This window comes from Hipposideros armiger, unplaced genomic scaffold (assembly GCF_001890085.2).
Source record: "Hipposideros armiger isolate ML-2016 unplaced genomic scaffold, ASM189008v1 scaffold_8, whole genome shotgun sequence".
In the NCBI taxonomy this organism is placed as follows: domain Eukaryota; kingdom Metazoa; phylum Chordata; class Mammalia; order Chiroptera; family Hipposideridae; genus Hipposideros; species Hipposideros armiger.
Window position 1 is genome coordinate 934,157 of NW_017731358.1, and position 23,331 is coordinate 957,487.

Genomic DNA, 23,331 nt, shown 5'->3' on the forward strand with positions numbered 1-23,331 from the left:
GGCCCATAACCCAGTGTAATTCTAATAAAAATTCTAAACTTAAAATTTGACAAGCTAAACTTGTACTTGACAAGCTAAACTTAAAATTTATGTGGAGGAGGAAAAGCTCAAGAATGGACAAAAAGATCATGATGAACAACAATGTGAGGTAAGGACGGGGTCCTGCCCAACCATACACCAAGATTTCTTATAAAGTCATGGTAAATCTGGACAATGTGGTACTGGCACAGAGAAAGATAAAGAGACTAAAGAAGAAAATACAGAGCACCTATCAGGTCAGTGGTCATATATATGGAAAACTGAGAGCACAGAGGTATCACCACCAAAGGATCAGTGGGAAAAGATGAGACTATTCAATAAATAATGCTGAAATAAATGGGTATTCATGAGGAAAACAAAAAGATAACAACCTAATTGAAAAAATGGGCAAAAAAGCATAAATAGGTAATTCAGAGGAAATAAAAATGGTCAATGAACATATGAAAAACGCTCAACCCCATTAGCAATTTAAAATTAATATAATTTGCAAATTAAAACCATCATGATATAACGTTTTTCACCCACTAGGCAAGTATAGGCAATGGTGTGTAACAATGATCTCATACACTGATGAAAGTATCAACTGGTACAATCACTTTCGAAAACAAGTTGGCACATCTGAGAAAGCTGAACAGTATGTGCTCAAAATTAACTAGAATACACCAGAGGACCCCTTTCCCCTAGTGGTATACCAAGGTAAAGCGGGTAGCAGTGGAAGTAGTATTTTATCACTGATATTGTTTAAAATTCCCACCCAGCACATGGTTATCTTTAAAAGCAGATGGACTTTCAGTGAGCTTTACTACTGCTGTCTTTACAGCAATGCACCATCCCCTTGTTGCTTGTACCTGGGATGTACCACCCCCACCCCCACTCTTTGGTTCACCATTACTCATTCTCACATACTAAGAGACATGTATAAGAATGTTCATAACAGCTCTGTTAATACTGGAAAAGATGATAATAATCCAAATATTTACCAACAGAGAATGGATAAATGAATCATAGTATAATCCTATAGTGGAATGCTATCCAGCAGTGAAAATGAGATGCATGTATCAATATGGATGAATCTTAGAAACAACGCTGATGGAAAAAAGCAAGTCACAGAAAATACAGATAGTAAGATATTATTTTCATAAAGCTCAAAAGCAAGCAAAACTATCTTTTATGACTTCATACATATAAGTGTATAATGAAAAGCAAGACAATGAGGTAAAAAATTAGAATGCTGGTTCCCTCAGGTGCTGGGAGAAAGGTACATGGTAGTGCCTCACTGGTGTTGGTAATGCTGCCTTTTTAGATTTAATGATGGATTCATGGGTGTTATTTTATTACCATTATGCTTAACAACTTAAATATGTGTGCATATGCTTTTTTATAAAACAAGTATTTCATCATTCATAAAGTTTTTAAGGAAAAAAAGTAGGGAGAAGTCAATGGACAGTGAAGAAGAGGTAGCATGTACAGACTACTCAAGGAGTAGGCTGGTAAGGGACAGATCAAATAACAGAATCCTAGCTTTTATTTTTAATGACCAAGGGACAATTGTTTGTAAACAAAGGGAAATGGAGCCAGAAGCAAAGACTGAAGAAACAGGAAAGAAAAATAACAGGTAAAACCAATAAAAACTGCTGTTTTAATTATGTTCTTTATTCTTTTTAGGGCATCTTTGGGTTAATGTAACTGCATCTTAGAAAACTCGGAAAGAAGAGATCCTGGAAAAAAGAAACGTGGACAGTTTAGTCTCTTTCTCCCGTGACATGTAAGAGCAGAGGGATGGATCTGAAGCCCTAGCAAACATCCCGAAGTCTCATTTGGTTGGGTAAATTTCACGTCAAACTACGTAATGTGTCATTTGCTGTTACTGTGCGAAGTACTATCATTCCTCGGACAATCAGTAATAATTGATGTGCTTAAGCCTTACCTGAAGAACCTGGTCAATAGAGGCAACTGGATGCAACATGATGAATAACATGAAAACATACAAAATAATCACAGACACAACAAAAAGATCTGAAAAAGAAAGTAAAACAATTAAATTAGGAAGTTCCTTTAAATAAAAAGGCATATAATAACAACTGGTATACTGTCAATACTATCAATCCTAAATTTGGTTTTGAATATCGAATGCTTCTATTTAGGTTGGTGAAGTATACAAAGTATGTGCTCGGTGTTATTTCCTAGAGTATGATACATCATTCAGGCCCAAGGATTCATTTATGTGATGTGAAAATAAACAGCATTTATAAAAAGAGACCGTTTATGGACATTTATTTGTATTTTTCCCAGATAGATAGCTACTTTGTAAGACAATCAAGCCAATATATAATGCACAAATAGGAGGCTAGATAGACTCTGTATGGCAAAATGAGATTATCATTTAAACATGTATGCAATGACAATTATTGCTGATTGTAAAAATGCTGAATAACATTTAATCTCATATTAGGTATGTTATAGTCCTAAGTAGAAGCATTCTAAGTTGAATGTAAATATATTTCTGTTAAGTGAATCCCACTTTTTAATTGACTTCCTCTGTTAAAATATTTCTACAGGAAATGTTATCTAAAATCTAGAAACTGAGTTGATCTATTATTTTAAATGTGGGCTACCCCTATGGCTTGCTGTGGTAGCTAGAAATAGTAAGTCTCATCTAGTAACACTTTGTATCACTTTCCCAACTCTAAAAATAAAACTACCTGCTCATGCCATTTTGTTAACTGTAATTACATGGACGCACATGCACGTATATAAGCATACCCTTATATAATGAGCTATAAGGTACAGAAATTTCCCAACTATATTGATAGCACCCAATTCTTTTCCCTTTTTTCTTCGGTCTGGATATTTATTTACAAGTCCTAGTTGAGGTTGGCTTCAAACTCAAACTTAACTAAGACCAAATATAACCAAAACTTTATGATGAATCCTTCAGATTGGATAAAGGAGTCAATATCCTATTTTATGGACAACAAATAAGGGGTCTCAATATTATTATTAAATGTGGAGTCATTTGTTAATATAAACTTTGTTAATGTCAGTTCAAAACTATAGGCCAATATGTAAATTGTTCTATAAAAACAATATGATATATTGTTTAGGGGTGCCAAAAAATTATATACAAGTGGACACTTTGGTCAGTGTTGCTCAAGCAGTAGTTTGCCATAATCAGAAGTGTCTGGACGCTGATGGTAACCACTTTGAGCACCTCCTGTAATTGCAGAAGTCAAACGTGACTTGTATTCATCTTTTGGTATCGGTATATATTATTATAATTTTAATACAGTTTTCCTGTCTTAGAATGTGTATACATTTTTTTGGCACCATATATATATGATATATTTATATATCATATATATATAACATATATATATACACACACACACACACGCGCATATATATATATACACACTATATATATATATATGGTATATATGTAGTTTTGTAATACATAAATTAGATAGTCACTCAAATAGTTGTTATGGTCAGTGAAAGAAAAAGTGTTTGAAAAGCGCTAGTTGGAAGTACACAAACAAAAAAAGGCAAATTCAGAAAAAGGACAAAAAGAAATGGTCAGAATACAAATGCCAAAGAGAGATGTGGAGACAGGAAAAGTTTTGTTTATAAAGTAATAGCCAATGTTGAATGATTTTCAAATCCTATTGCATTTTCACAACTATAAAGAAAAATAAATTTGCAATCTAGTCCCTGACATGTTGCCAGAAGAAGAAAAAAAATTTACTCCGGCTCAGAAACTTCTTACATCTACTTCCAAAACCTTTTCTCAAATTTTCATCTGTTTCCTGGTGTCACCCCCTCTGATCACACCTCTAAATCTCTGCCAAGATCTCCATGTGAAGGAGAAAATAACTGAATCACTCCTTTGTTTAGCCAGGATTTGAGAAAAAGAGGCATTACTCAAAGAAATTTGACAGGGGAGGTGTATGGCTGGCAGATTTCTATAACCACCCAAACGAAAAGGCCAATAAGGATTTCAACCAAGAAGGGAAAAATCAGGTTTTAATTTTAGACAAATATGAGCTTCTAGTGGATTATGCTCTCAGCTCCTGAATTCTCCTGGCATTGTCAGCGTTTTCTTAGTGACCCTACTGAAGTGCAAGTACTGCTCTTCACCAGAAGACAGTTATGTGCTGGTGGTGACTGGAGGCCAGGGGAGATAGTTCCTTAAGTTAGAGATTCCGGTTATGTTTTAGATTCTGCCACAAAGCTATGTGAACATGAGCAAGTCATTAAGAGTCAAACTATTTTAATTATAAAGTGAAGATATGATGAGGAACCCATAAGAGTAAAGTACCTAAAATGCAAAGTAATATGTGAATTCAAGTTATTAAATATGTCCCAGCTTATGGAATCACAGATTTGTTAATGATACCAAATCCTTTTGGTGGAATATGGTATCAAAATAAGGCACTTTTATAAAGGATTTCCTTCATAGTCCCATTAGTTAAGTGACTCAAAAATAAAACCTTAAAGTTTTTTTTAAAAACCCACAATACTCATTTATGGCTCTGATACATACCTATCTTGTTCCTTCCTCAAAAATACTGAGATCTTCTGACCTATAACCACAAATTTCAAGTATTTTTATACCTATCCCCCTTCCTTACTCAGTAACTTGTCTTTAGAAGGCCACCTTATCCTGCAGGGACTCTAGGTATCTGCTCCAAGCAATTCAGGCACAGCAGATGGACAGGAAAGAGATACATAGGCCAGGAATAGGACAGATACTGGCATTTCAGTAATAATGCCTTCATAGACTGAGAAAGGACATGGATTTCACAAGCAGTAAATTGTAGGAATCAAGTAAGAGACTGTAGCAAAAATTGAAGCCAAAATCACATCTAGTTAAATGAAGAGTGCAAGAATTTAGTCCACATCATCATGGCCCTTGAAATGATAGCATGGTCAAACCAGAAAATCTAACTGAGCTACACTAAAGTTGAAAATGGGTAACCAAAGACTAAAATTAGGTTTTGTTCAGAATCCAATTGAACCAGTAGAAGACAGCAAAAAACTCTAGTGAGAATGACTTAAACGCCTAAGACTGAGATTAATTTTTTAAAATAATAATCTTAAGACAGATTTAATATACTACACTGTTTAGAAAGAGAATGGCAACTAGCATGTTCTACAAAGAACTGTGCTCTGTCTATTCTGTAGAACATGAAAAGCTGCCAACTCTAGTAAAGCCTTAATCTTTCCCCACTCATTCCCTCTATATTTATACTTTATATTGTATATTACTTTAGCTCTGTCATTTCATGTTTTCTTTTATACTTTTCTTTCTTTACACATCAGTAGGAACTATATGCCAAGATTAGGGCACTACAATGACAAACAGACATGATGCAAAAATTAGCAAAATATGCATCTGCTGTCTTTACTGTTCCCACTGTATTTTTTGGGAGGCATGTTTTATGACAGCAGGCACTTCTGTTTACCCACTGACAGACATGCACAAGCTGCTTAAAGTAAGGATAAAGGTTTTGTGGCTATATTTCTACTAAAATATAATTTTTAATACACGTTTTTAAAAAAAATAGTCCAGTGGTAAACAATTGAGTTTTATATTTATTCAAGTCGATTTGAAATTAAGTGGGATAATAAATATAATTATAAATAAACAATATAATAATTATATATAATAATAATAAATAAAAGATATACTTTAAAAATAAGCAACAAAGAGTCTCTCTTTCTTGTTTTTTTTTTTAATTGGAGAAGTATGGATAGGGTGGATTTACTTAGATCTCTAAAAATAACTTTCCTGATGTGGCTATCTTGCTTACCAACTAGCCTGACTACGAGTTTTCTTTATATATAAAAAAAGCATTGTTTTTTGATGGATGTTTTAGCTACACTTGGGCATGCTCAATTATTTCCTTGAAATTCAAAAATATTAAGTCAAAAATAAAACATGTATATCAATGTTAATTATTAAGTTCACCTTATAATAACTTTCATTATTAAAGGACGCTCTCTTAGAAGTATAGTGACAACCTTCTATAGAGGCATTTATCCCACATATGATTCTCAGTAACATAGTTTCTATTTGTTAGATAGTAAATAGTTTAAAATACAAGTATAAAGTAATAAAGCCTGCCCTACAAACCACATTGGGTAGAAGTCAAGAATAAATAACATGTGAAAATGCTTTGCAAACTAACATGAGAGAGATTCTAGTAGTTGTTACTCCTATGACATGCCGAAATCTATGACCTAATATTTTGCTAAGCAGAACACTGGCATTTCTTCACAACTATAGCAAAAAAATAACTACTATTCACTCCAAAATACTGCAAAACTCTAAAGTTCTATATGAAGAAAAAAATGAACTTAGTCCATATATTAATTAGTATATTCTCAACTTTCAAAAAAACTGGCAATTTATATATAGTAACTGGCTTTTATCCATAAATCCTAATTCTGATCAATAAAATGCAATCTCTTATTGCCATAGGCAGATACGTCTACATAGGCATATGCCTCTGTTCTTCTGGCTCCTCCTGTGGGACACAAAGGTGACAGGAGTGAAGAAATCCAGGTGAATATTGGCTGTACCAGCATCAAGAAAATAAAGATTGGGCAGCTGTGCTGTGCCGACCACTCAGAAGGAAAATATAACACCCATTGCTCCAATTGAGAAACCTCTGTTCCTGCTTCTATTTCTAACTCTCTCTGCAATGAGTTGTAAAAATAAAAGTTGGAGCCCGAACTAAAATTATGTGAAAGCCATGAATGTTTAGAACTGGTGGCTTTAATTTTAAACTTAGGGTGGCAGCTACCATGAGAAAAAAACAAGACAGTAAACATCTAAAACACTAGGTTTTTTCTATTTGTGAAGATCTACTTTACTTTGAAAAGACAGTTTTAACTGTACTCTTCATACATTATTTGTAAAGAAGGGAAGCAGGATTGAAACCACATTAAATGCCCAACTTACAATTCTTGTAGCAAGGTTGCCTGAAGGGTTTTCCTTTTGAAAAGGCAATTGCCACTATGAGGTACTGAAAACTGGAGATAAAAAACACTGTGGTATTTTCATAATTTTGTATATTATGTGGATCAAGTTCGGTTTCATTGTACAAATGTGAAGAATTCCAATATAAGCTTCCTGTTGTATTACAAGCACTAAAACACACAAAAAAATTTTACATTACTAAACACAATACCCATTTCCCAAAAGAAATCAACTTTAACTTAACACCTTAACAGGAATAAGGTATACAGCAAAAGATTCAACAATATTAAGGTACGACATACAAAACAGGTAGAAGGGTATTAAGGGCTTTTTCTCTTTAGTCATATTCCAATCAGTTAAAAAATTAGAAAGGAAGTAAGAAACGTCATAAATTAATAAGCCCCTCTCATTTTTAATAAACCCCTTTCACTTTTTAATTTTGACAATAATTTTAGCATATGAAGGTAAACAGATCTGGGGTTTGACAGATCTATCACTTTTTAGCTATAACTGAAGAAATATTATTTAATTTCTGAGCCCATGTTCTGACCTTAAGTGTGGATACCACCTGCTCCATCAGAGGGCTACTGTGAGGAATGAGTAAGATGACTTGTGTAACTGCTCAGCAAAGCACCTGGCACTGAGATGGCCCTTAATATTCTCTAGCTCTGGCTCTCTCATCTCTATTTCCAGGTGGGTAGGACTGTCAAAGATATACATAGAACTAAATATGAGAAGTCCTCCGATGCCCATTACTAAAACATCCACTATAATAAGCATAAGTGGTAACAAAACATTAATCTGCTACAAATAAACTCTGGAAAGATTCCTGAGAACAATTCTATCTATTCCTTTTCATGCACAGTGTTTATAAGCACATGTAAGCAAACAGTAATGTTAAATTTCTAAAACTTTTAATGACAAGTAATCTCCCTCAATCGAGCAAACCAAATGTTTGCATATGAAAATTTAATTCTACCAAATTACCTTAGTGAATGGCTTATATGTTTAATTAAAATAATGTTCTCATAATTTGTGAATTGAAGAACACTCTACCCATAGAGAAATAAGAGAAGCATTTATTACTTAAAGAATTTTTTTTTTTGGTTTTAAAATGTCATTTCTTAAGCCAGGGGTCAGAAAAGTTAGAAGCACCAACATTCTGGGTTTAGAAGAGACCCTAGTGATTAATTTCAACTTTCTCACTTTACAGGCGAGGAAAGCAAGGCTCAGTGACAAATTAAGAAACTGGTCCTCCAACATCCCATCTTGGCAGTGATTATTAACATCTTGCCTGACCACCTTCCTACAGATAGGAGTTACCATGATATAAAGTCAAATACAGGCCAAATTATTAAGTGTTTACCCAAGCTGCATGCAAAACTTTTATATAATTTTTTAGACTTATTTTTACATGCATGTATGTTACACATACTTTACATGGATTTTTAAATGGACTGACCAACTTACTCTGAATATGGATGCCATACTTCATACCAAGGTTGCTGCTTGACCCAAAAAAACCCCAAAGATTGAAACCCAATGCAGATGATGATCTGAGACAAAACGGAGAAGAGAAGAGCTCCCGATATAAGACCTGAAGGTGGTCTTTGTGCCACTAGTTCCTTCCAGGCAGGATTTAAACTCACTATATTAAGAAGAAAAAAAGGAAATGTTTGTATCTAAATTAATTTGTCATTATAAAATACATAATCAGATTCATTTAGGAACTGAAAATTTTTGTTTTTGTCTAACAAATCTTTAATATGAAGAATGTCCAAAAACCAAACCAGATGTCTATAATTAATCTATTAAAGAAAACTTTATATATTACTTATATATTTAACTAAGAATTTATTTCTAAATCTTTAATTGCAAAGCTACGGTTAAAATAATACACATTTAAAGGGCCAGCCGAGTGGCTCAGTTGGTTAAGAGCTCGCTCAAGAGATTGAGCTCTGAGCAACAGCGGTTCGAGTCCAGCCCGAGCTGAGCAGCCGCTGAGCTGCCAACAGGTAGCAGGATGGCTCAGCTAAAAAAAACCAAAAAACAAAAAAAAATAATACACATTTATTTCTTCCTTTTAAGACATTAAAGGTTTCAAACGATACAAACATAACAGTAGTGTAACAAAGGGCTTTGATCACTTATTAAGGTGGTATCCATCAAGTTTCTCCACTATGAAGTTTCTATTTTTTTCTTTATAATGAATAATTTGTATACTAAGACTGTGTAAAAATCCTGTTCCTCATCAAACTTTCATTACTAGTTTTAGCATCCACTGAAGAGTGTCTAAATAATTCATTTTCACTCAACTAATGTGATTTTGTTCCCCAGGGAACATTTGGCACCGTCTGGAGATAATTTTGGTTATCACAACTGGGGGAGTGTTAGTGGCATCCAGTTGGGTAGAGGCCAGAGATGCTGGTAAGCATCCTAAAATGCACAGGATAGTACCCCGACAACAAAGATTTATCCAGCCTAAAATGCCAATAAGACCAGGGTCTTTCCAAGGTCTAAGTTCATCATTCCTTCTATATTTATTAGCTAGCATTTTACTGTAAGGAAGAGCTTACCTTTATCTATCTATCTATCTATCTATCTATCTATCTATCTATCTATCTACCTATTTATCTACCTACCTATTTATTTCCAGTATGGATTTATAAATTTTTATTTGATTAAATGAGTCATATCCCTTTACCACCATTATTTATTTTGATGTTAACATCACCAATACTGGAACAACTCAACATCTTGTATCTCCTTACATGATGTACCCTAGAAGGTCAAAGCATCACTTCTGTGATATTCCTGCCCAGAACTCATAGCCTGAGTCTTATGAGAATATATCAGACAAACTCATATAACTGGTCTATCTTCTTTCATAAATGTTAACATCAACAAGCCCCCAAAAAACGCTGATGCAATATTTCAGATTAAAGAAGACTAAAGAGACAGAATAATTAAATGAAATTTGTGTGCCTGGATTAGATCTTGGCGCTAAGGGACTAGGGGAAAAGATATGGAATAAAGGGCATTATTGGGACATATGACAAAACTCAAATATGGGCTGTGGATTAGATAACATTGTTTCAATGTTAAATTTCCTGATCTTTATAAATATAATTATATAAGAGAATGGTTTTGTTTAGGCAATATATACTAAAATATTCAGAGGCAAAGGGACATGATAATGTAAACATTCTCAAATATTTCAGAAAAGAGTAGAGAAAGAATAAAACAAATGGGGCAAAATATAAGTAAATGGTAATAAAAAGAATACTTACAGGGAATCTGGAGAGGTATATACAGTGTTACAATTGTTAATGTAAAGCTACCAAAGTTTAATAAGTCACATCAGAATTTCATTTGTTTTGAAATCAGTAGCAAAACACTCACTTGTAAATACCACTACCAAAATGATTGCCAGATCAATGAAGAGAAACTGGAAGTCTCCTAGGTTACTTAAGACCTACAGAAGTAATTTTAAAAACATAATTAGTTTTCAGGAACTACTTTTATACCATTTTTGTCAGTTTTAGTCCTCTCCCCAATAACATCAAAATGACACTTGGACCTTCTAAAAAAGTGAAATACATTTGCCTTTCAAATCAGTGAAATTCAACACATATTTGCAAACATTCAATTTAACATATTAGTATAAAAGGCATCTCCTAAAAATTCATTCAATAAAAACCTTTTAAAAGTTTCTCGGCAAAGGAAAACACAAACTTTTACTCTAATATTCAACATTCTTGGAAATTAGTATCTTGAAGCTTCCTTAATATCTAACACCATCCCGCCTGATACTTTCTACAAGAGGTAAAAAGGTATAGTTTCACAAAGACTCCTTGGGATGTCACCAATGTTCATTTAGAGATAAATCTAAAGTAAGATTACTTCAAGTATAAAATCCTATGGAGTACCTATGGACACCATTTAAGCTTTTTCTCCAAATGCATAACATCCTACAAACTATTGCTAAAACATCTTTTCTCATTCTGGACCCTTCCTGTAAATGTATAGTAAAGTTAAGTACAATTCTGAAATCTGTCACAGCTTGACATTTGGAAGATGACATAAGAAAGATGTCCTATCTGCACGAAAGGCAAAAAAAGAATGCAATCATCTTCTATTCACAAGGCTTCAGCCACAGTTGTCAGCCTTAAGAAAATGCTGTTCCAGATTAATGAGATTTTTCAATATGCTACTCAAAATATAGTTAACTAAAGAAAAATTTACAGAGGATACTTATGTAAGTTCCATGACTAATGGATGCAGCATTCAAAATCAAACATATATACTCAAATCTTAATTAAAATGTCTAAACACTAAGTGCCATCTCTATAAGCAATGTCAGTACTCACGGAATACAGTAGAGTAACACTGGAGTACTGTATAATGCTGTACAAAGCCATAAATTTAAAGACACAGAAGGAAGTCATTAAAGCAGCACGGCCTTCCCTGTGAAAACAAATGTTGGCATGTGAATAAAAGCATTTTAAACTCCTCCTCCAAACCGCAATTATATATTGACAGTTGAACATCAACATTCAACAGCTAGTAAGTTACATATCAAATATACCAATATACCATGAAAACAAATTCATATCACTGTCTATGATAATTTTTTTCCTATATTATTAGAGCAAACTAAAAAGCGATAATGGAAAAATTTGCAATGCGCACTACCTGATAAGGTTTGGCACACAGGAAATACTAGGAGTTTTGGAGGTAAAAGGAGATGCCACCGAAGCCTCAAGCTCTGATAAGGAAATGCCTCCATGTGCCCTCTTCAAAGCCTAAAAGTTTGAAAAAGGAAACTGGTTAAGTTTTGTGACTCTGACTTAGGCTGAAAAAAGAACTATAAATCACAAAAATTATACTTACACCACAATCATTTGCACCATCACCACACATCCCAACAAAGTAACTAAGAAACAAAAAATACGTTAAGATTTTGATTAATTTCTTAAAAATACACAATATTTGACTTAAGATTTCTTTAATACAGTATTAAAAAGCGCTAACAGACCAAGATTTCCCCAGTAGAACTAATGATTCTTTTCATTACAATGAGCCACAGGTATGTTGCTTTGCAAATAGCACCAGCTTACAAGTCAAATGATCTGGGTTATTGTCCTACTTCTGTCATAACATGGGCAAATCAGTTTATCATTTTGGCATCTCGATTTCCTAATCTTTACAGCAAAATACTTGGGCCTGTAAAGTCTTTAGTATACTTACTTTCAAGGCTATCAGTAAAGATTTCTCTTTTAAAAACCTGAAACATAATTATTTATGAAAACTATAAAGTAACTTCTATCAAACTGAGATGAATGAACTCTGCCTCACAGTTATTATCTGGAAAAGAAATTGTGAATATTTTACTTTAGTTGAAAATTATCACATAAGCCTCTTTTAAATAGACACTTAAAGTTATCACTTCTTTTATATACATGAAATATCATTTACTTTTCTGGGTTTGAAAATGAAACTACAATTCATAACACACACACACACACACACACACACACCCCCCAATACTTACTCTACATTCTGCAACGCTTCTACTAATTGTGTCTTCTGATCAGGTGCCATACGAGCAAACACAGTGCCATGCAACATCAACTGGAAAAAACATGAATTTCTTTAAAATACTATTTATAATGTATCATGTAAACACATACGTAAACCCAAATCACTAACCTTAGGAACAAGGTCTTGAAAATGCTCCAATATCACTGAAAATGACTTTCCATTCATTGCAAAATGATAATGCGTCACCTGAAGATCCTCTAAGCTATCATGGACCGATTTAATTGGAATAGCCTGTGTATACGACATCCAGAACAATATTTAGGCAGCCAAATCAAGTAACACAATCCTATTTTAAATTAAATATATTTGATCCAGAACTAAATTCTCTCATTTGATATTTTACACAAGAAACTGAAAGTTTAACATTTACTGAAAGTAAACTTCAACTTTAAGGTAATCTAAGTTTATTTGAAAAAAAAAAAACAACAACTTAATGAAGGCTAAATATCAGCTTTAATTTGAAATGACCCGTGAATTGAATATTATAGACCACCTGTATTATTTATCACTACTTTTAAAATAGAATAAATCTTTGGGATTCTTATACTTTAAATTGTAGTTAACTTTGACTATCAAAATTTAAACACTGATATTCCTGGGTCTAATGAATAAGAACCTCTGAGGAGATGGCCCAGGCCTCTGTTTTTGTTTACTTTTGTTTTGTTGTATTTTAATGCACCACTTTTTATTTTTTCAGACTAGCAAGCTTCAAAAGGGAAAATTCATCTTGACATTACCTCTGAGTCAATAGCAGATGAACTACTGCACTGTGTTAGGGTGTCTGCATAATGCCAATTTATCTTGGCAACTTTCCCATCCTTTGGAGGTAATGCTTCAGCAATAATAACTTTATCCTGAGGTAGTATCATTCCACAGTCTCTGGCCACGGAGACAGCAGTCAACATGTTGTCGCCTAATTTTCAAAATATTGACAATATGTTAAAATGAAAATGGAAACATAAATGTATTAAACAATAAATACTTATTGAGAATCTTCTATAGTCCTCATGACTGGGCAAAATGAAGATAATGTATGTTCTTTACTCTTGGAGTTTTAACAATAACAAAATTAGGAAACCTCAAATAATTCAAGCACATGGTAGATACTAAACAGTCAAAACATTCTCACTCGTAATTTTTAAAGCCAAATACATTCTCAATCTTTTTGAGTCATGCACTAGTAGTATCCACTCAACACCTGGCACAATGCTACATACAGAGCAGGTGCTCAATAAATATTTGTTGAAATAACCTAGGAGTGATTGGTAGTCTATATAAGAATACTAGAGTAATATCACAGAAAAAAAAGAATGAATTACAAAAGTAAGCTTACACAAGACAAAAAGATAAGCAAGGTAACAAGAATACAATCTTTATAAGATGTAAAGAGAAGCAAGACAAGACTACCTCTCAGACATGAGAAGGAAAGAACTGAAGGGCAGCAATGTAAGGACAGGATCAAGAGAAGAAAATATAAGCTTACAGGACAAGCAGGCAAAGGTCTTGGGAGCCCACCACTATCAGAACTGAAGGGCAATATAATTTTTTTCCCCAATCCCCACACACTATTTCCAAGTGTGTCTTCCTGTGACCAGACAGACCCCCTTTGGGACAATAAAGCCATAGTCTGTCACAGAAGGGAAAGAGAGGGGGAGAGACAGAAATGTTAAGTGCTTTGAAGGAGTCATTAGAACCAAGAATTTGCTGGGATGCTAATAAATTAGGTTATTTGAACTATATGATAATAGGTATGCTATTAGGTGGATTTCAGATTCTAAAGAATAAAAATGTACACAGGCCTTTGCCATATAAATCTTGCTGAACACATAAATGCCATAAAATAATTATCTTAATTCTGATTACCTGCTGAGAAAACAATACTTAAAGCTGCCAAGATTTCACACAGCATAAGGAATGACAATTATCTAATAGTATCAATAGTATAATAACATCAGGAGAATCATTTAGATGCAATAGTAAAAAATAAGAGGCTATTTTCATCATTACGCGATAATAAGTGTACTATCTTAAACATAAAAATGTTATTCTAACAAGTATTTATTAATCATTTTCCATGCATCTGGAACTGTTCTAAAACTTGTAGAAGACCCCAAAATAAGTAAAAGCTAACTCTTAACCCTCAAGAATCTTATATTCTAGTAGAGAAAACAAGTCCATAAATAACTAATATAAGGCAAGGTACAATTAAGTGCTATTAGAAATATATAATTAAAGAAAGATAACAAAAAGGAGCAGAGTTTACATCTGTATAGTGTGCCCTTCGCTATTTTACTATACTTTCTATAAAGAGAATTTGTTAGACCTCAAAAGAGTATTGCAAAGTCATCTTATATCTTGAAAAATATTCAGAGCTGAAATAGGGCAATGTAGGATGGAGCCACTATATAATATACTTTTATAACCACCTGAGCAGTCCTCAATATTACATATCTTGAAATCTAATAAAAGTCACACTCATTTTTCTGGGTCCTTTGTAAAGTCTAACCTGTGACCATGACAGTGCGAATGTTGGCTTTATGCAAATCTTCAAGTACTGCAGGGGTTTCTTGTTTTAATTTGTTCTGCATTATAATTAATCCCAGAAAATCCATGTTGTTTTCAATGGCATCTCTGCAGAAAAAGACATTTTAACACATTATGGTTCAGTCAAGAGAACATATATTTTTTCTTTATATTGATAAAACAATTTAAAACATCCATAAATTATAAATTAAAACATTTTATATGTGCAATAAACCATAAATGTGTGTTTATGTGTTCAATATCTCAAAAAATTTAAATCCAAAAAAACAATTCCCAAGAAATACATTTTGAAATTAAATTTTACCCTTTGAAATGTGGGGATATAAGGATCATTTGGAAATGTCCAGTTGGTACTCCATATCCCCATGGGGTTTCTGGAACCAATTCCCCAAGGATACCAAGGGACAACTGTGTATCTTTCTAAGACTTGTAATACTAAAGAATGTTCATCTCGTATCCTATTCACCAAATGAATGAGCATAAATAAATCTATTCTTCACTGCCCCCCATACAACATAGTCTAAATGTTAAGAGAAAAGAAAAAAAACACCATACCATAAGCAAGTTTGTATGTTTTTTCTGATGTTTACCTGTTTGTATCATCATTTGCCCATTTTTAAAATAACACGTATGTGGCTTTACTTTTTTCTAATGCATATCCCTAATTGTGAACTTCTCTAGTATGCGATGGTGAGCCATTTATAAGAATTCCACGTATTAGTACTGATATTAGATCTGAATATTAAAAAGCTCTCTCTGGAGGCAGAGAGTAAAGACTAAAGAGCTGAGTCTCTAACTTAGAGACAATGGCAGTGGGGATGGAAGAAGAGAAGGCTATTTGATAGGCAGAATTAGCAGCAGTTAATGAACATTTCCTTTCTGCTTACAAAGGCTAGATATACCATGAAAGATTCCTAAACAAAAATTTTATCCTCCAATGGCAGATCTGTATCAGTTACGGTAAAAGTGACAATCCTTGAATGTAAAACCTATAGCTATATATGGAAGTAAATGTGATGCTGGTAATGTCATTTGATCTTTGGGGTGGAGGGTAATTGGTTATTGTGAGTCATGAAACTCTGACTAAATTAGTACTTGGTTCCAACCACTGGGAAAAAGCAAGTTGTTCATTTGGGAAAAATAAACTATAGAATTTAGTTTATTAAAACATAATTGTGTTCCTAGAACATGCCTGACACATAGCAGACACTCAATAACTATTTAACAAATGAATTAAAAATAGTTCCAAAAAGGGACCAGCAGAGTGGTGCGATGGTTAAGAACTGGCTTGGGACGCCAGAGGGCCCCGGCTCAGATTCCACATATGAGGGCCAGTGACACTGCCCTCCACAGCTAAGATGCCTAACAACAGCTCAACCTGGAGCTGGGCTGCCGTGAGTCGACAGTGACGGCGTAGGCTGCAGCCCCTGTGGAAGTGGGTTGCCATGGGCTACCGTGTGTAGCCAGCAGCCAGCGTGAGCAGCCAGCAGCCGCTGTGAGCGGTGTCCAGAAGCTAGTGACTGATCTGCCTCACCCGGGAAGAGCGCAATGATGGTGCCAACTTGGGCCAGTGAAGCAACGTCCTCCACAACTAGACTGAAGAACAAAAACGACAGCAACTTGTTTGTTCCTCTTCCCCCAATTCCCCAATAAAAATCTTTAAAAAAAAAAAAAAAGTTCCAAAGAACTGTACTTTTACATCAGTCACCTAAAACAAACATTGCATTATGTGTATCTGTACACATTCAATAAATATTTAATAATACCCAATTACATACAAATTATTGTATGGTACTTATATAAACATAAATGATGCATCACCGGAAAAATTGTAGAAAAATCATTCATCAACTTTACCTGCTAATATTCTGTACTTTATGCCATGTTAGTTTTGACTCCAATTTTCTGTGTGCAAGAGCAATCACACGGAAGCCCTGTTTAGTGTAATCCTCTAAAACTTTTTCAAAATCAACAGGAACTTTTTAAAAGGAAAAAAATAAATGTCATTGTTAGAACTGCTAATACAAGCTTAATAAATACCATGATTTTACTCAAAGTGTAGCTGTTTCTTACCTGTTTCAGGTTTACAAAGACTGGCAATGACCTCAGGTGCTCCTTTCATATAAGCATCCATTTTCTTATCCCCTAGCACCCTTGCAACCACACTCATACGTTGCAAAGCAGAAGAAAATGGGAACTGGCGAACAATTCCTATCTCATAAATAGCCTGTGTAATTTCAAAAGGTGCACAAAGCATTTATTATTCTTTAAGAATTAATCCAAATATACTTAAGTAACAAGTAAACATTGTTCACTTACTGGAAGTTCAAACAGCTCCTAAAAACAAAAAAGAATAAAGAAATAGTATAGATTAAGTCCATTAACATACTCAAGTTAAAAAAAACCAAACTATATATCCACAAAACATTATTTGGAAAACAGCAAGAAAGTTCAATTATTTCAAAGTCAGTTTTCAAGGTTAGTTTCTCCACCACCTCCCATTTTTAAAAAGTATATTCTTGAATATTTGCAAATATTCTACTATCCTAAAAAATTAACATATTAAGTACTAAAATAAGCTAAGGGGAACATATTTTAAAATTCACCTAAAAATAAAGCCTCTCACATATTCTTTTTAGTAAATTCTAGAAATACAGGTGCAATTTAAAAGGCTTAATCACCATGTCACCATGTATCTAAATCACAAGGCACTAAGCTGCTCAGTAAATAGGAAAAAGTAATGGTGCTGAGAAATAAATCTCTATTTTACAAAGAATGCCTGCAACACTCCAGGTGTAGTTTCTAATAAACACAGTTAAAATATTCATATCTGCGTTAAGAGTTAAAGGACATGTGATTTCATCTTCTAATTACATTTCAAACTGAGGGTAAAATACAAGCATCCACAGTATAATCTAGCTTAAAGTGATTTCACACCATTTCCTGATCTCCTGCAGGTGTAGATTCAGGAAGCAGTTGTTTTGGAGGACGAACCACAGTGGGCATAATTCGATTATGAAGTGCTGTTTCCTCTTCAGTTGCTTCTTCCAGAATCTGAAAGGGAAATATTCAACACATTGCTTCATAAAATTTAATTCACTGGTTCCATTTTTAAATGAACCAATACAGCTATTTTCGGTGAAGTTAAAAAAAACTTCGTGTCCAAAAAATAAATGAGCTCTATTAAGTCATTAACATAAATAAAAGAGAATGTAAACAAAGCTAGTTAAAGTCCTAGCAATTCGTGGGAGAGAGGAGGCAGAGGTTAGAAGTAGAGATAAGAAATAAAGAAAAACTTCTCTAATTTTGCAAGAAGAAGAAGAAGAAGAAGAAGGGAGGAGGAGGAGAGATTCCTTTCTGCTAAAGGAATAGGATTCAAAAGTATGTAGNAGGAGGAGGAGGAGGAGGAGGAGGAGAGATTCCTTTCTGCTAAAGGAATAGGATTCAAAAGTATGTAGGGCTTAGATATGGTCAAGAGAACCCCTAAGTCAAGAACACACTGAGGTCTAAAGATGTGAGTTTATTGTTTCAGCTTAAACATTTCTACTTAGGATACCACTATCCTAACCCATTAAAATTTATTTTAAAAACACTTTTTTTGGTGAAAAAATTCAAACAAGAACTTGTATTAAAAATACACATACATTAGAAACAAACTAATTTGATTCTATAAACTGGAGTACTCAATCAATGGGAAAATGATGGGGAAGAAAACTGTGTCCAAATAGCCAAGTTTATGCAATTATAAGACACACGTTAACATCTCTGAAATTGGGATGTATCTTATATGGCATTAATCATATCCAATAGCAGTAGTGCCCACTTATGTGAAAACATTCCACTGATCCTTTCTGGTAAAACCAAGCATCAAAGCATCTAAGGCAACACAACATGCTATTATACAAACTTACTAATTTAACCCATTTTTTAAAATCCCACAACAGAACACTAAAATCTACTGAAAATCTATTCAGTTGGGGAGAAGCTTTAGAGAACATCAAAGATGAATCAATCCTGTTTTGCTTTACTCTATGAAAATGAAGTGTGCCTCCTTAAAGAAATTAAATTTGACAAGTATTCATTGTGGGCTTTCAGAAGATGGCAAAGCAGTTATCCATTCACTCATCTAACTCCCTTTCAAAACGTCAGCAAAACACACAAAAAGAAATAAACCTATAAAAGTAAACAAAAAGGAAAGCAGGGAGAGGAAATTTCCAACATGGAGACAAAAGGCAAACTGAAACATATTGATAAATTCAGCAATGAAGAAAACAGGAGCCCAGAACAAAAACAAAAGAACACACAGAAGAGGTGGGAACATTTCTTTTCAGCCAGAATAGCTGAGCTAAGCAAAAAAAACAAAGAACCGAATCAGGGAATCATTCTCTAGACATATGGCCTCCCTATCTAAGAGGAAGGGCTTCACTATGAGAAAAACCCCCTGCTTGTGCAAAAGCATTGTGGGAGTGTGTGAAGCATTCAACCTGAAGACGAATTTTGCTCCTCTGAAACCAAAGAATGCCTGCAGATGAGAATCCACCCCTGAAGCCCAACAAACTCCCCCTAGTTAGCCTTCCCATTTGGCGAAGATACTCTCAAGAACACAGTCTAACATACATAAGCAAGGATCAAAGCCTTACTGCAGTTACCCAGTTATCAAATCAGACCTTCATTCTTAAATAGGAAAGCATTAACAAGATGTACAGTGAAAACCAAAAGCATGAAGGAGAAGGATTAAGGGTAGGGAAAAAAATACTGACCCAGAGAAAATAAATCATTCAGAAGCCAGAATGGAACTTCTAAAACAAACTATTATGGCATCTATAAAAGAATTGAATGCTGTAAAATAGTAACAACCTGAGAATATAAGCACTCAGAAATTAAAATTATCAGTGATAAAATTAATAGTAGGAACAAACGAACACAAACCTGTGTGTGTGTGTGTGTGTATGTGTGTTTATAAGGACATAGGCAGAAGATGGGGACAAAGAACACTGAAGGCACATCACTGCTCTATACTTTTTACCTGACCAACAAACTGTGCTGCTGAAGATCATCTTACTGACTCAGGCTGACTGCCCTAAGTTGCTGACAGTTGATTTCTCTTATAAATACATATAAAACAGGAGCCTGAGAAGGTCATCCTCTATTAAAGCTGTTTAAGTAAGTCAATTTAACTAAAACAGACATATTTTTACACAATTTTAACAATTTCTTCAGTGATGCATCTTTAGAAATTACATAGTTCCTTTTATGAAACAAGATAGACTGTCGTAAAAACAACCAGCAGAAACAATCCTCCTGCAAGGTAATTTTCACTCTATTTCCTAATGTTACTTGTACTTTAAAATATTGAACTTACCCATCCAATGGCTTCAAACATTTTCAAATCAAGTGGATCACCAGAAAGCACTCCTTCAATTTTTGTGAGTGAATGACAAGTAGCCATACAGGCAACAAACTGAGATTTTACCAACATCTCATTGCAAACGTTTTCTTCTGGCAAAAGAAAACTAAATAGAAAGTGCACTAAATTAGATTTATAAATCCCAAGACTCAAGACAATATTCTAACAATATTCAGGTTTTGTAATTTTTAAAAATGGAAATAAAATATTTGCATTTTAAAATATTTTTTAACTATAGCTTTAGGCATTTAAAACATTTTCCTCCATGAAAATTATACATAATTAAAATATAGTGTTATCTTAATATCTGTATAACTAGGCCAGATATAACACTATAGAAAATACTAGATACTAAATAATAATTAAAACTGCTGCCTATGGACATATGGCAGATTAGAAAACATTAAAACTATCTTATAAAAACATAAAATGAATGTGTAGCACATAATCTTTTAAATGCAAAACTGAGTTCATATGAAATAAAGGGAAATTTTCAAGTGCCAGAAATAGGGGGGGAGGAAAACCAAAGGGGTCTGAACTTGAGCTGATGCTGTGACTACCTCGGGGAGAAGGAAGAAAGAAGGGAAACCATCTCAGTGCCCTGACGACTTGGGTTTTAATACCCACACAGGAAAGGAGACAAAGTCGTGACCACATACAAAGTGGCAATTTGAAACTAAGAGAATCCCTCTCACCCAAGATAGCCAGTGCGTGCTCTTCAAGAGCCTAGAAAAACAGTATACCACAAAAATTTACCCACAGGCCCAAAGGCATAACTATGAATAGGCTCATCTCTTTCCCCCCTGCCCAAAGTTCAAGAAAATAGTTAATATCTATATAATATTTACTGTGCACTAGGCAGCATTCTAAGAACTTGAAATCTATTTGACTCATATCTCATCCTCATACCACAGGAAGGTGTTTTATTATCCCCATTTTAAATATGAGAAAACTGAAGCAGAGTGGTTAAGCAACTTGCCAAGGTTACAGAGCACATAGGTGGCAGAGCAAGGATTCAAACACAGATTTGCTTTCAGGGCCTAAACTCTGAACCGCTATGCTACTCAGGATGGGATTTGGATTTGACTATATGCTACTGTCTGATCTGGAAATTCCCAAGTCATGAAAGTAATATCAAAGTTTGTCTGGCAACACTGATACCACTCTTGGCCAAGCTCTTGGCCAAACTCTAGGCTAAGCAAAGTTAAAGCTCTCTAGAGAGGAGCTCTCACAACACAGCCACAATAGGGAGTCTCACAGAAAAATCCTAAAGATGTGTTCATTATTTAAAAATGCACCAAGAAACAATTCTCACCAGTCAACAGACACAACAAAGACAGAATTAGAATCCCATAAATTTGAGATAATAGAATAGCACTGAAAGAATGCAAAAAAAGCATTTTTAAATTAAGGACTTAAAAAAAGAATACACCACCATGGAGTGGGGGGGAGACAGAAAGAGGCAGACTTGGAAAGAACCAAATGAAATTTCTTGTCCACCATATGGTTAGGATTCCCAGATGAAGAAAAAAAGAAAGAATGGGGGAAAGGCCATAATGAAACAGAAAGAGGCTGAAATTTTTCACAAATTTACAAAAAGCATGAATTCTTGGAATCTAGAAGGAAAATGAGTCCTGCACAAACAAGTAAAAAGATCTTGATGAAACTGCAGAAATCATGGATACAGAATATTTTTAAAACAACAAAGGTGAAAATAGATTACTAAAAAGGTTAAGACTTCTCAACGGCAATAATAAAAGGAATCAGGAGAGGGCTGCCGAATGGCGTGATGGTTAAGAACTGGCTTGGGACGCCAGAGGGCCCCGGTTCGGATCCCACATATGAGGGCCAGTGACACTGCCCTCCACAGCTAAAATGCTGAACAACAGCTCAACCTGGAGCTGGGCTGCCGTGAGTTGCCGGCGACAGCGTAGGCTGCAGCCCCTGTGGCAGTGGGTTGTAACCAGCAGCCAGTGCGAGTGGCCAGCAGCCGCAGTGAGCGGCCGTCCAGAAGCCGGCGACTGATCTGCCTCTCCCAGGTGGAGTGCAATGATGGTGCCAGCTTGGGCCAGTGAAGCGGCGTCCTCCACAACTAGACTGAAGAACAAAAACAGCAGCAACTTGTCTGTTCCCCTTCCCCCAATTCCCCAGGGCTGCTCCCATCCCCCCAATTCCCCAATAAAAATCTTAAAAAAAAAAGGAATCAGGAGAAATGGAATAACACCTCCAAAGTGCTCAGAGAAACGTCTGTCAACCTAGAAATCTACAGTTACACCATCATTCAAGAGTGACAGAGAAACAAAGAATTACTAATGAATGTAGTTATAGAAGATGGCAATTTAATCCAGAGGAATGGGATACAAAAAGCAATGGTTAGTAAAGATATTCATAAAACCTAGGTAAATCTTAGCATGCACATTGTAGAAAACCAAAATCATAAAAATCATCAAATATTATGCAACAAATACATATAAGAAAGGAGGGGAATAATCAAAGTAAAACTATTCTACAGTCCATGGGTTATATTTTTTTTTGGGGGGGGGGAGGGTTAAAAACCAACAAAGACACCCATGATCTTTAGACACTAAATATGAATAATAATAATTTAAGAACAAGCAGTAAAAGATTAGGATGTATAAATTCTGAGAAAATGTGAGAGAGAAATACAAGAAAATGGGTGAATATATCTGAAATCGGAATAAATGTGAACACAATGGCACACAAATACTGAGAAGAGATGGAAAAGTTACAC

At 34.5% G+C, this 23,331-nt stretch overlaps 1 protein-coding gene across 6 annotated transcripts in view; it reads right to left on the reverse strand.

Annotated features, from left to right (window-relative positions):
• ATP13A3 (ATPase 13A3) overlaps window positions 1–23,331 on the reverse strand; it is an 85,387-nt gene that overhangs the window by 22,783 nt on the left and 39,273 nt on the right. For 5 of the 6 annotated variants that reach the window (XM_019651235.1, XM_019651241.1, XM_019651218.1 and 2 more), the window contains 16 exons: window positions 20,535–20,685; window positions 18,110–18,226; window positions 17,492–17,509; window positions 17,246–17,399; window positions 17,030–17,150; window positions 15,135–15,259; window positions 13,366–13,541; window positions 12,737–12,859; window positions 12,579–12,658; window positions 11,918–11,960; window positions 11,720–11,829; window positions 11,395–11,491; window positions 10,427–10,499; window positions 8,495–8,672; window positions 7,007–7,194; window positions 1,967–2,055 (listed from right to left, as the gene is read on the reverse strand). In XM_019651235.1, the coding sequence (XP_019506780.1) occupies window positions 1,967–2,055; window positions 7,007–7,194; window positions 8,495–8,672; window positions 10,427–10,499; window positions 11,395–11,491; window positions 11,720–11,829; window positions 11,918–11,960; window positions 12,579–12,658; window positions 12,737–12,859; window positions 13,366–13,541; window positions 15,135–15,259; window positions 17,030–17,150; window positions 17,246–17,399; window positions 17,492–17,509; window positions 18,110–18,226; window positions 20,535–20,685 (1,843 nt within the window). Of the gene's footprint in view, window positions 1–1,681; window positions 1,758–1,966; window positions 2,056–7,006; window positions 7,195–8,494; window positions 8,673–10,426; window positions 10,500–11,394; window positions 11,492–11,719; window positions 11,830–11,917; window positions 11,961–12,578; window positions 12,659–12,736; window positions 12,860–13,365; window positions 13,542–15,134; window positions 15,260–17,029; window positions 17,151–17,245; window positions 17,400–17,491; window positions 17,510–18,109; window positions 18,227–20,534; window positions 20,686–23,331 lie in introns of those variants that run through there. The other variant, XM_019651245.1, reaches the window with a different exon arrangement.